The sequence below is a fragment of the Cydia pomonella genome, chromosome 9 (assembly GCF_033807575.1).
Source record: "Cydia pomonella isolate Wapato2018A chromosome 9, ilCydPomo1, whole genome shotgun sequence".
In the NCBI taxonomy this organism is placed as follows: domain Eukaryota; kingdom Metazoa; phylum Arthropoda; class Insecta; order Lepidoptera; family Tortricidae; genus Cydia; species Cydia pomonella.
The window spans coordinates 3,623,245-3,636,066 of record NC_084711.1 but is presented as its reverse complement, the minus strand read 5'-3'; the positions used below and the strand labels follow the sequence as shown (position 1 = coordinate 3,636,066).

The 12,822-nt window shown below is 37.3% G+C and overlaps 1 protein-coding gene across 7 annotated transcripts in view; it reads right to left on the bottom strand.

Moving 5' to 3' along the window:
- Nucleotides 1–12,822, bottom strand: part of LOC133521123 (uncharacterized) — a 614,754-nt gene that overhangs the window by 227,509 nt on the left and 374,423 nt on the right. For all 7 annotated transcript variants that reach the window (XM_061855897.1, XM_061855895.1, XM_061855898.1 and 4 more), the window contains one exon: nt 6,646–6,782. In XM_061855897.1, the coding sequence (XP_061711881.1) occupies nt 6,646–6,782 (137 nt within the window). The remainder of the gene's footprint in view (nt 1–6,645; nt 6,783–12,822) is intronic.

Below are 12,822 nucleotides of genomic sequence, written 5' to 3'. Positions count from 1 at the left end.
TCTCGAGGCGTCTTCGCCATCTTGAATCTCAACGACCTTTTAGTTATTTGATCTGTTTCAACCAATTCTTCAACCAAAAACGTCACTTTTGACACTGAAAGATCTGTACCCCTAGTGTAAATTTATTCGATATCGAAACGTAACGTCCGCGTTTGAGTTAAGTCTCATTTTGTATGGGATGTTGAGTTTCCAAAACGTCCCGCTTGGCGCGCTGTTTCTAAATCCTATACAAAATGAGACTAAACGCAAACGCGTACGTCACGTTTCGATATCGAATAAATTTACACTAGGGGTTCTGAATATCTTAAACCTCCCTAGTCCCGGTCGTTAGTTTCGGTTTTGAAATTAGAACCTTGACTTATTTAATCAAAGTTAAAATCACTTTTTGGAATAAAGCGTGTGTAAGGGCCTCTGGGACTGGGGAGGATATCGGAAACAGATCGCATAACTAAAACTCGAATAGGTCTATTTATTACAGTGCTCACTCCATACATCAGTACGGCTACCACGACTTTGACAATGACGTATTCACTAACGTCTGCGTAACTTACTTTTTATATAACTCGCTTGCACTAATATGCCAATACGAGCGAGATGCAGAGAAAGTTAGTTACCCACAGTTCTATCATAAACAGATTTCAGGAATTGTATGTTATTTGATGCACCTTAAAATTTTCTAAATTCATGTTACAACGAAACGCATAATGGAAAAGCTTTTTTTTATTTATTTATGTTAACTCGTATAAATGTAAAATACAAATATTTACACCGCGTCAGTAATCCCTCCATAGCCCCCGGATATTTGACGAATTGAATTTATTTTACAAAGCTAGGACTCCATAAAAATACAGCTTACATTTGCTGTGTCACTGCATATTAGACGCTCAAATAATATTTGACACGTGACATTGAGTCGAATTTCAACTATCTAGAATATGTAGCATAGAACCTGTACCTAATATTGGGCCAGCGATATGCCGATTGGTATCAGGAAGAAATACTGCATATCTGCACGTCAAGAACTATTGACGACCTGTCTGGCCTAGTGGGTAGTGACCCTGCCTATGAAGCCGATGGTCCCGGGTTCAAATCCTGGTAAGGTAATATTCGTGTGATGAGCATGGATATTTGTTCCTGAGTCATGGATGTTTTCTATGTATTTATAAATATGTATATATTATATATATCGTTGTCTAAGTACCCGCAACACAAGCCTTATTGAGCTTACCGTGGGACTTAGTCAATTTGTGTGATAATGTCCTATAATATCTATTTATTTATTATATTTATTATTTAAGAAGGCCATAGCGTTATAATGGGACTTTCATAAAGCGCGTTTTTAACATCTGCGATTAAATGCCTGGTTGTTCCCGCTGTAAATACCTCTATTACATCAGTCCAGATGTGTGCATTCCCAGCATATCTGTTTGACTGACATCGGCCGTGTACCACGGGTCGATGGGCGCACTTATTGTCGGAATGGTGGGAAATGCAGGCTTAGGGTGGAAATGGTATTGGATCAGACAGCGGTATTTTGTGCCAAGTGTAGGGAATTTATTTCCAAAATGTAAATATTATTTTGGCACTTATTTTTTTTCCGGCTGAGGAAATGGAACCTGTTTTATTCCCAAATTTGGGAATACTTCGTGTCTGATAAGCTGCTGAGTCGGTCGAATATGCAAATAAATATATGTTATTAAGAAACATATAACATGTACATACACAACATACTCATCATTAAGACAAAAGGATGAGCTAAATTATTGAATATCATAAAGTTTCACACGTTTATGAAATTCATTTTATTATGTATTATTGAAATGCTCAAGAAATAATTTACGCTCCGTTGCTACGAATTCAGTAACTAGCAAAGTTGGGTTCCAATTTATTTAACCTCGACAAATAAAATTTGTACTGTATCTATGTTTGATGTACATTTTATAATTAATAAAAATACTGGTGGACAATATAAACACTCAAAACAAAACACTGACACGATAAAAAAAAAACAATTCCAAATTCAAAAAACTCATAATTGCTTCAGAATTAGATCCCAAACTCCACGATATCGAACGTAACAGTTCAGTAATTAACGAACTTGAGTTCCATTTTCGAATTTACGTTCTAGCGTAATCGGGCCGGTGTCATTGGGCGCCGATAAGCGCGTCCGATTGGCCGATGGGCCGTAACTTGGTTCGAAATACGAACTTGGGGATTTACGGCATCGAGACCGTTATGGATTTGACCCAATTTGCCGGGGTCCGGATGAATTGAAATTGGATTTTTTTCGAGCCGTTTAAGACTTCATAATGGGACCCTTCCTCCTAATGAGAATGCGGGTAAATAAGGTGCTACGCTATATTTCGTAGATGCTACGCGTAAATAATGTGCTACGAATTTTTCGTAGCAAAGCGTAGTGGATTGTGTTATATAAAAGATAAAACTGAACAGCTACGTAAAACGTTTTCAATTTACAACATATTATGGAGCTCCTCTCTCCTTTATAATTTAGTATTACAAAAGAATGTTCCAACTTCACTTGCAAGTCGTAAAATCTCTAGAATTTTAATGGTTTAAGTGGTTTAATGGAATTTTAATTACCTGACTGACTCATGAAGTGCAGAAAGGAATATTTTTCTATGTATTTCTAACAAATAAGTATTAAATAAATATTTGGTGATAATCTTACACTGATCAATCTATCCCAAAACTAAGCTAGGCGACCTTATACATACGTATATAGGTAAATAAACACTTATATACATAGAAAACACCCATGACTCAGGAACATATATCTGTGCTCATCACACAAATAAATGCCCGGGGTTCGAACCCGGGACAATCGGATCAAAGGGTGTTTTCTATGTATTTAAGTATTTATACATATTTATATATTATATATAACGTTGTCTAAGTACCCTCAACACAAGCCTTATTGAGCTTACTGTGGGACTTAGTCAATTTGTGTAATAATGTCCTATAAAATAAAATAAAAAGCTGAAACTAAAAAAGTTTAACCCTTACAATTTATACAATAGCATGTGAAAAAGACGATAATTTATTAATTTATTTAAACTTCATTGCACAGATACAAAAGGCGTACTTAATAGGTACAGTCAACCAATTTGAATCCTAGGCCGCTATAGAACCTTGTCGCTTTAACTACTCTATACATGACATGCATCACTCAATAAGCACTGTCGTAGAAGTCATTATGACATGGCTCTATAGTGGCCTAGGAATCAAATTGGTTGACCGTACGTGCTGAATAAAGTAAAACTACAAAAGCACAGAATATAAATTAAAATAACTTATTTTATCTAAACTGCGTATATTAACCACTAATCTTAATTACCTGTAAACATTGCCAAAACGCTATCTATATCTTACTATTAATTATCAAGCAAACTACCCATTAACTGGATTGTTCGTAATTTTAACGGCCCGTTAATGTAACGGCAATAACTGTCCGTTATCGACACGTTTGAAATTGGAATGGGTACATCAATTTACAGTACTCGAATGCTGATTAAGAGGAAAGGGGACGGCTGTTTTTCCATACAAACGTACTCCTGATTTTCCTATCTGGATATTAATATTATGTTTTTTTTTACACAATCTGATGTGTATTGACCATAGATATGCCCATATACACCGTGTTTTTATTTAAAAAAAAATGTTTTTTTTTTAATTATTTATTGTTGCATGTAGCGTTATTGTAACACGGGCATTTTATTGAACTCAACCAAACAATTGAAAACTATGACATAACACTGACATTTCAAACATCGATCGTCCGAGATAGTACTTACGTTTAGTAGCAAATGTATTTACACGTACTAAACACTAATCAATATGAAAACAGACCCTAAGGCAAGCTACACACACGCATAAGGTACACGCTTGTAGGGGCCTTATAAGATAAAAATAAATTATTGAGTATCTCCGAAATGGAGTTAATTAGAATACCGGTGTCTTTGAGAAAGTTACTTAATTTAAGCTCAGGAATGCACCCTTGAAATTAACGAAAACCAAGAAAACACGGTGTATATACTTAAATGAAATTTAAATTTAGTTATGTTTGCCATCGACATTAAACAAGTCTAGAATTATAGATAAATAGAATCAAAAAAATTCACCAGACACAACAGTTTCCGATTTCAATCTACAATACAATCCGCAAACATCAAACATCAGTTAAAAACCCCACTGCGTCGCACGCTCGAGCGTGCTAACGAACCTAATATACGTCGTTCTTTAAAAAAGTCCTAACTCAAAACGTTTTTCATACTCACATACGTCCTTTTGAAACGCACGCTTCTGTTTCGATTTTCGAACGCCGATTTCAAAATGGCGTATCTTCAAGGCTGTTCTTATTGGATAGCGTATTTTTTGTTGAAAAGTTACAACTCGGTTTGATTTTCGAACGTCGATTGTTTGTAAAAGGCAATATTTTAATTGGACGGTTTTATTAACACAATCGGATGCCGCAATCCTGTTACGTTGGAGTTAACAACGCGATTTCAACACTTGGACAAATAAGACCAATTTAAATTCTCGCCAGGGAGCAAAAGTTATCTAATTTTGTAATGAATACCAGGTAATTCTGACAAGATATTTCATAATAGTAAATAGTCTAACTCGGATGAAAGGCACCATTCAATCCCTTGGTTAACAATCTACTATTTCTGAGACTTAGATTTGATCTGTATGCTGTCAAAAGAACTTAACTTTCTGAACTACTTCTTCCTAGCGTTGTCAACTAATCCTTAGAATTGGCGTGTATTCGTTTTTACGAAAGCGACTGGCATCTAACCTTCCAACCCAGAGCGGAAACTAAGCCTTTTTGAGATAAATCCGGTATTTACTCACGATATTTTACTTGTAGGTTACTGGTAAATATCAAATTATGTTTCGTACGTTCGTTCCGAAAAAGTCATCGGTACCTAGGAGCCGAGGTTTCGGCGCGGCCTCCGTAATAAAAGTCGCACGCTTCTACCGCTATGCTGCTAACTCTTTCTAAATGTAACATTACAGAAACACAACAATATATATGCGTATTGCGCTGTCGGTTCATTACGTCATAAGTTGCATGTAACGAGCTTGTATGAAACTCTCTAGAGCGCGCATCGATTCATTCCGCGCGTCCCAGGGCACGAAGTGTAATTATAACGGAGCGCTCAAAGCTTGATCGTAGCAGTTTACTACCAACAGTCTCGGAGGATTCACCACGAAGTATGATGTTTCACTGTCAGTTACATACTTGTTTTATTTGTGGAGTCTGTGTATTTAGTTGATAGTAATTTTAATTTTTGAAGGATGAACTTCGTTAAGTATTATTTAAATCATGTAGGTATGTGTACAGGTTTTGATGTAGTTATGTGCGAAAATACTACAGATGTTTTTTTTTTACTTTTTTTATGGTAGAGGAGCAAACGAGCAGACGGATCACCTGATGGTAAGCGATTACCGCCGCCCATGGACACCTGCAACATCAGAGGGGTTGTAAGTGCGTGCGGGCCTTTAAGATGGGAGTACGCTCTTTTCTTGAAGGTTTGAAGGTCGTATCGGTCCGGAAATACCGCAGGCGACAGTTCATTCCACAGTTTAGCAGTGCGAGGCAGAAAGTTCCTGGAAAAACGCACAGTTGAGGACTGCCAACCATCTAAGTGGAGACTTTCCTTTCATAACTACACCAACCTCCAGGTCCAGGCTTACTTTTGGTACATGTAAAAAAATCTAATTAGTAATAAGACATTTTTATTTTGCATTTTATAATGCAATTTAATGAATAGTCTATCGCAGTATCTTCGTCGATATTTAAAAAAAACGTCGTCGGCCTCGGAGCTCGCGCCTCCCATTACCTATAGAGTATTCTCATTAACACTGCACCTGTATATCTCGCGCTGGGCAGCAAACAGCTTGCGGGTGAACTTCGTCGCTCACATATCGTCGCCTAGTACGCATAGTACAAGCTTTATGCTTAGTTTGGGGCTAGGTAGGTATGTGTAGGATTATTCCAAAACCATAATGTGATTTGTAATGTTTAGTTTTAAGATATATTGTTATAATAAGTATGTTAGTTTTAAGGTTTTATTCATGCAATCACTATTTGCCTGAAATAAAGATTTTCATTTTATTAGAAAACATTTATATATTTAAATGTACTGTAAAGAGTGCTCTAACGTTAACACGGTAAATAGATATCTCGCGCTGGGCAGCTTTCAGCTTGCCGGCGAACCGCGCTGCGTCGGCCTCGGCCTCCCAGTCGCTGCGCGCCGCACTTTTACGCTGAAACCAAGGCTCGGAAACTGGTTAAATTTCCAAACCGTTATCATGTACTTGGCGCAAAACCGGTTTCGGTTTCACTAAAAAAACCGTTATTTTTAAACCGGTTTTTATGAGAACAGTTCTTGTCAGATTAACCGGTTTAGAGCAATAAAAACCGGTTAATTCATATGTCAATGTTTATGTTTACGTGGCACACCACCAGACCGGCCGGCCGTTTCGTCGCTCATCGAATAAACCGGTTTTTTTAGGTTACAATAAAGTTCTTAAAACGTTCGGGTTCTTAAAAAAGTTCGGAGGAAAACCGAAATAAACCGGTTCCGACCTTGGCTGTAACAACCTACTGTTACACTGTACCTGGATATCTCGCGCTGGGCAGCGTGCAGCTTGCCGGCGAGCCGCGCCGCGTCGGCCTCGGCGGCGCGCGCCCGCGCCTCCCAGTCGCTGCGCGCGCGCCGCTCGCGCTCCGCATCGCTGCGCGCCGCTCCCTCGCGCTGAAACAACGAAACAAATATTCAGTTAAATGATTAGTCCATCTAAACTAAATACCTATGCATCGACTTAGATATGACAAAGTATGTGTAGTGCCATAAGTCATATTTCCATAGAAATTTGACGTTTATTGTGAAACTTTTACACTTTGTCATCGCAACGTCTGTGCTCATTTAGCTTGGTCTGACTCTAGGAGATTGGAGGCCAAAATACAAGAAATCTGAAAAGCAATGTTTATGAATTTAGCGCTTTATACATAAAAAGCACAGTCACGCTCCGTGGTTGTTGAGCCAGGGTTCTAGCTAAACTGGTGACTCAATACTTGCGCTATGAATGTCCAATTAAGCTAGAACCCTAAATGGCTCATCTATCACGGAGCGTGACTTATGTAGGTTGCCTGGAAGAGAGCGCTGTTTAGCGATAAGTCCGCCTGTTGTTACCTACCAATGTGTATATTTTATCAATTTCTGTATCTGTTTTTTTATGTAGTGTGCAATAAAGAATTTTATTTATATTATTATTTTTGTGTCACATGGTCCACGTATCGTCAAAACCAGTGAGCCGGTTTAAATTGATGTGGTGTCAACCGAATCATTGCTTGGGGGGCTACGTTTTTTTTTCAATAACGGTGGCGGATGGATTTTAAATGTCAACAAACAATAAAGATAATCTTCAGCACTCAGCTGCAAGTACGGTCACAGACAATTGTAGATCCGTCTAATGTTCAAGCTAATTTGTTTGACAAATACTAACGCTATGAAATGTCCAATGTAAAGTAAGCCCTAAATGGCTCAACAATTCAGGTTCGTGACTTTATGGTCACGTCTGAAAATATCGATACGAAAAAAGTGCCAAAAATATATCGACGACGACTTTATTGCCCATATATTAAGGTAGTGTATACATATTTTAGGCCCATTTTTCGTACCGATATTTTCAGACGTGACTGTACTACGAACGGCTTATAGTGGAAATCTATTTGACGACCGGTTTGGCCTAGTGGGTAATGACGAAGCTGATGGTCCCGGGTTCAAATCCTGGTAAGGGCATTTATTCGTGTGATGAGCATGGATATTTGTTCCTGAGTGTTGTATTTGTCATGGGTGTTTTCTATGTATTTAAGTATTTGACTTAGTCAATTTGTGTAATAATGTCCTATAATATTTATTTATTTATTATTTTATCTAATCTAAAACCTAAAATATACACAGACCACATACTGGTTTCATCCGCTTTAAGACCTAAATTCCCAATTCAATCCCTATGATCCGTCAGACCCACTCCCAACTGGCAGCGATATCACTTCATCAGATAAGAATCCTATTCCGCGTCCTCCGGCTGCCTTTTAAAAGTAGTAGAACATAACAGCAACACTTTGCTGACCATCGGTAGACCTTATGTTTTTGCAATAAGGTTTATGAAAGGTCATTTAAATGTGTACAATGGTACATACGACTTTTATACTTGAAGGCAGTCTGGGCCTGTCACACGCATCCCCTGATAAAATATTAATTTAGAACATATCTTGGGAGAGATTTTATGGGTGGTAAAAATCAGTGAATACCAATGGCGGACGGAGATTGTAAAATGATCCAATTTTACTAAAAATTTCTTGAAAAATTTTCAGAAAATAAAGGGATAGCATTTTTAAGAGCTTATTACTCGCTAGATTCAAGTTTTACTCACTTGGACATAAAACTTTATGCACCTGATAAAATAATTCACAGATCCAATTCTAATAATAAAAATTCATCAAAAAATCCATTTTCGTCGCCAGGTTTTATCGCCCGATTGTACAGTCAGCATCAAAAGTAGTGGATCAAACAACGCTTCAAAAGTTTCTAACATTCTGGAACAGCTTAACAAAAAGTGATGGTTCTTTATGTAGAACAATTTAGACTTTAAAATATATACTTCTGGATGTGAAAAATGGCTACCATCCAATTGAAGATGATTTCGCTGATATCAAAAGTGTGCTCGGAGAGCATGACGGTGTTTGGTAGTTGCTTTTAAAGTTATTGTTGGGTTATCCACGATTGCCGGGTGTTAACTAAAGAATGGTTAAACGCGTTTCAATACTAGTTTTTTCTTCATCCACATTAGAGGCCACACCGGTGCGTTGCGTTGCGTTTGCGTCGCGTCGTCGCAATGAATCAATGTGTCATGTCATAGAAAAATTATGTAAAGCGACGCAGTGTTGAAGCTGCGACGACGCTTGCGACGAAACAACGCAACGCACCAGTGCGGCCTCACTCTTAGTCAATCACAAATCTATGAATATTTATGGACAAAAAACAAAACAATATTCTCGAGACGATTTCGCCATTTTGAAGTTTAACAGATAATCGGTTGATATAATGCAGAGTTCTTATGTCTACATGTATAAGCCTCTCGGTACCGAAGTAACGCAGGTATCCAAATATTTCAGTTCAATCGAAATCTGAGAAATGGGTCTATTCTAAAATACAAGATTTGATAAGAAATAGACATACACCAGCCGGCGTATTATGGATGGTTTTATCCACGTGATAAAATAACCAACAACTTTTTAACACCGCGGGATTGAAAGTGACCAACGCAAGTGATAAGCATATCAGGCTGTTACGTAGACAACAACGACAATTATAATCTTTACTGTACAATATCTATAGGTAACAAAATAAAAGCATGTCAAAGAATCACTTTAATATCTACGTATACTTGCATATGAAACCTTTCAAACGGAAACTTTGCTAGGCGCAAGCAATATTAAGTAAAGCTAAATTAGTTTTAGTTTCAAACTAACTAACCATTGCAGTTATTGGGCAATAACGAGCTAACTGGAGCTAAATATTTACTGACAGTTTTCACGCTACCTGCAGTTTTAGTAAGCTTATAGCGGATCTTATCTTGGATTCTGGTATGGTACAAATATAGAAGAAAAGCGGTTGAACTTTTGGAGTTAGTGTCGAGTAAAATTTCGGTATATAATAACTTTATAATTACTAGCAAATAGCGGAAGTAGGATTCGTTAAAAATAATTGTATTGTAAGAGTGATAAGGCAGTCAGAAGTACTTACTCGTACTCCCCTATATCAAAAACCGTTAGAAAACTAAGTAAAAAAGAAAATTCGACCCCTCTTTCTACTTTGTCAATATTAGAAGTTTAAATTTTATGCTATTGTATGCATTGTAAAGATTTTAAACCGGTTAGAAGAAATATTAAAATCAACACAAGTTCATATTTCGATGAGCGAAAATGGACCAGTTTGATAAATTTGCTAAATTTATAGGCATTATATAGCACGAATGATGGACCAGGAAAACCTTAGAGTGGAGGCCCAGGGAAGATCAGAGGGATACGGGTTGCCCACCAGAAAGATGGGTGAACAAGCCAAAACTAGTTCCATGTATGTAGCGAGGGACAGAGTCTTGGCCGGATTTATAGGAGGCATACGTCCAGAAACGGGCAAACTAAATGCTGCAATATATAAATAGCATATATCGCTGCCTCCTTTGAAGCTAGCCAGCCACCAAAGATTGTTCCTAGCTTAACTTTGATGAAGTTTTAATTGAAAATTAGTCTTGGCCGTATCTTGCCGGCTTCAGTTCATTTGGCCCGGTAGACCGGTAAATGAACTCGATTTTGGACTTAATGTTTTCAGCGAAAGCGAAAGTTTGCGCTTTTTAACGCCCATAGGTAATTGGATGCATGTCACTGTGAGTTTGGGAATTTGGGAGTTTTGTGAATTAACTTCATCTAACCTTTGATATGCTTGACTTTTTTTTCTATTAGATTAAATTAATCTTATTAGACTCTATTCGTTGTTTTTTCCGGCTCCTTACGTAGGTACGCCCACACATTTATTAAGTTTCGTTGCAGAAAATATAAGTTTACTTTCTCATCTGTATTACCTTGTATACGTATATACCTACGAGTGTAAGCACCTATATAAAACATTATATAGATTACCTATATTTATATTTTATTGTTGACAAATGGAGTAAAAGTTTTTTTTTTAATACTTCGTCGGTGGCAAACAAGCATTCGGCCCGCTTGATGGTAAGCAGTCTCCGTCGCCTATGTACGACTGTAACTGCAGAGGAGTTACATCCGCGTTGCCGATCCTAATACTCTGCACCCTCGTTGAGCTCTGGCAAGCTTACTCACCGGTAGGAACACAACAATATGAGTAGGGTCTAGTGTTATTTGGCTGCGGTTTTCTGTAAGGTGGAGGTACTTCCCCAGTTGGGCTTTGCTCTAGATCTGGAATGACATCCGCTGTGCCGTGCCCTACCACACAAAGCGAGATGACATGCACAATGCCCATACCTCTCTTTTGGACGTAGTAAACGTACGTACCCGGGTCCCAAAAGTCTAGTTACTACTGTTCTACTGAAATAAATCCTTGCATTTTTAATCTTGCATAACGTCTGAAATCTATGTTTGTACATTTTACATCACAAAAAGTTAACAAAATTCGGATCTGTAGTTCATACCACTCATATCAGTAATCCTAGTCTATATAAGCTGCCATGCTCCCTCCAATGTTGACAGAAATAAGCCCCACGTCAACTCAAACTTAGTTACAAAAAAGAATATCTCACCAACAAAACTCCATGGTTTACGTCTTTTTAAAAATAAAGATATTTCTATTCTATTTTCAGAGGAATTATTCTTAAGTAGGAATGCACTTAGTTTAAGTGTAGGGTTTCATTATTTGTCATTACCATTTGTTAGTTGTTGTTTGGAGATAAATCAGTTTTTTGTGGGCGTAGGTGAGTTTTAATTGGTAAACCAGAGTTAATATAAACTACTTTTTTTGAAGAGCTTGTTTTAACAAATGGTTGGAGATAATGTTGGAATGAATGAAGCAAAGTATGAAAGGTGATGTCATAGAAGTCGTTTGAGGGATTTTATTTATTTAGAACTTTTACCATACTATTAAAAGTACTTAGATATATAAATCAGATAAAGTCACTTTTTTGCTGTCTCCAACTGTAAATAAAGTCTCACATTTGGCTTATACTCAATGTATAGATCGTGTCATTCACGAAGACGCGTGCCTTGGCTCGTATTGTCATGTTATTAAAGATTATATTTGACAAATTTGCGCGTCATCGTGTTCTGTAAATACTCGTACAACGAATAACTTGCGATCAGAATGATTCATTCATAGTAGTCATCGTAAAAAACATTCCGACTTTCTTGATTTTTTTAGTAAGGATAGTACTTTATTTTATTTATTTAAACTTTATTGCACAATACATGAAGAGTACAATTGGCGGACTTAATGCCAGAAGGCATTCTCTACCAGTCAACCATGAGCCAAACCGAAAGATCTTACTTGGTGCAGGGTCAGAATACAGAGTAAAATGACAAAATAAATATAACAAAATTATATAAAATTATACATACATAATTAATATGATACATAAATATGTATACATACATACATATAAATATATACCCATTGTGAAACATCATGAGGACGACCTTTGAACCTTGTCAAACAGATGCTTGCGCAACATGCGCTTGAAGGAGAATTTGTTCTGAACTTGTCTCATAGAGAGAGGAAGATCATTCCACAGCCGGATTGCCTGAATGGTGAAGGAATTTGACATGAAACCTATACGATGTCGAGGGACAATAAGCTGAAGGCTGCGGGAGGTTCGTGTGATGTATTCAATAAAATAAAATAAATCATTCCCGAAAATAAAACAAAAAGACGCCTAAAAATTCAGAGTCAGAGTCTTCATCATAGGTAAACAGACGAGACAGAGGTTAAACTATATTATAGACAACTTAAGCGCAGTAGTTTCGACATCGCCAGTAAAATATAACATACTATAGTATCGGTATTTCGGTAGCAAATCGGCATCGTTCCGTTTTCACCCGGCTATTCCCGTCCGTTTCCGCTCGGCTCAACCGACGTGTTATTTTAGATGAAACCATGAGTGGACGTGTTTTTCTATTAAATAAACATTAGAGAGGCTTACTGGTTCCTCGTAACGTCTTTAGAAATGGATTTGTAATAAAATGTTGTTTGTTTAGTGCGAGTG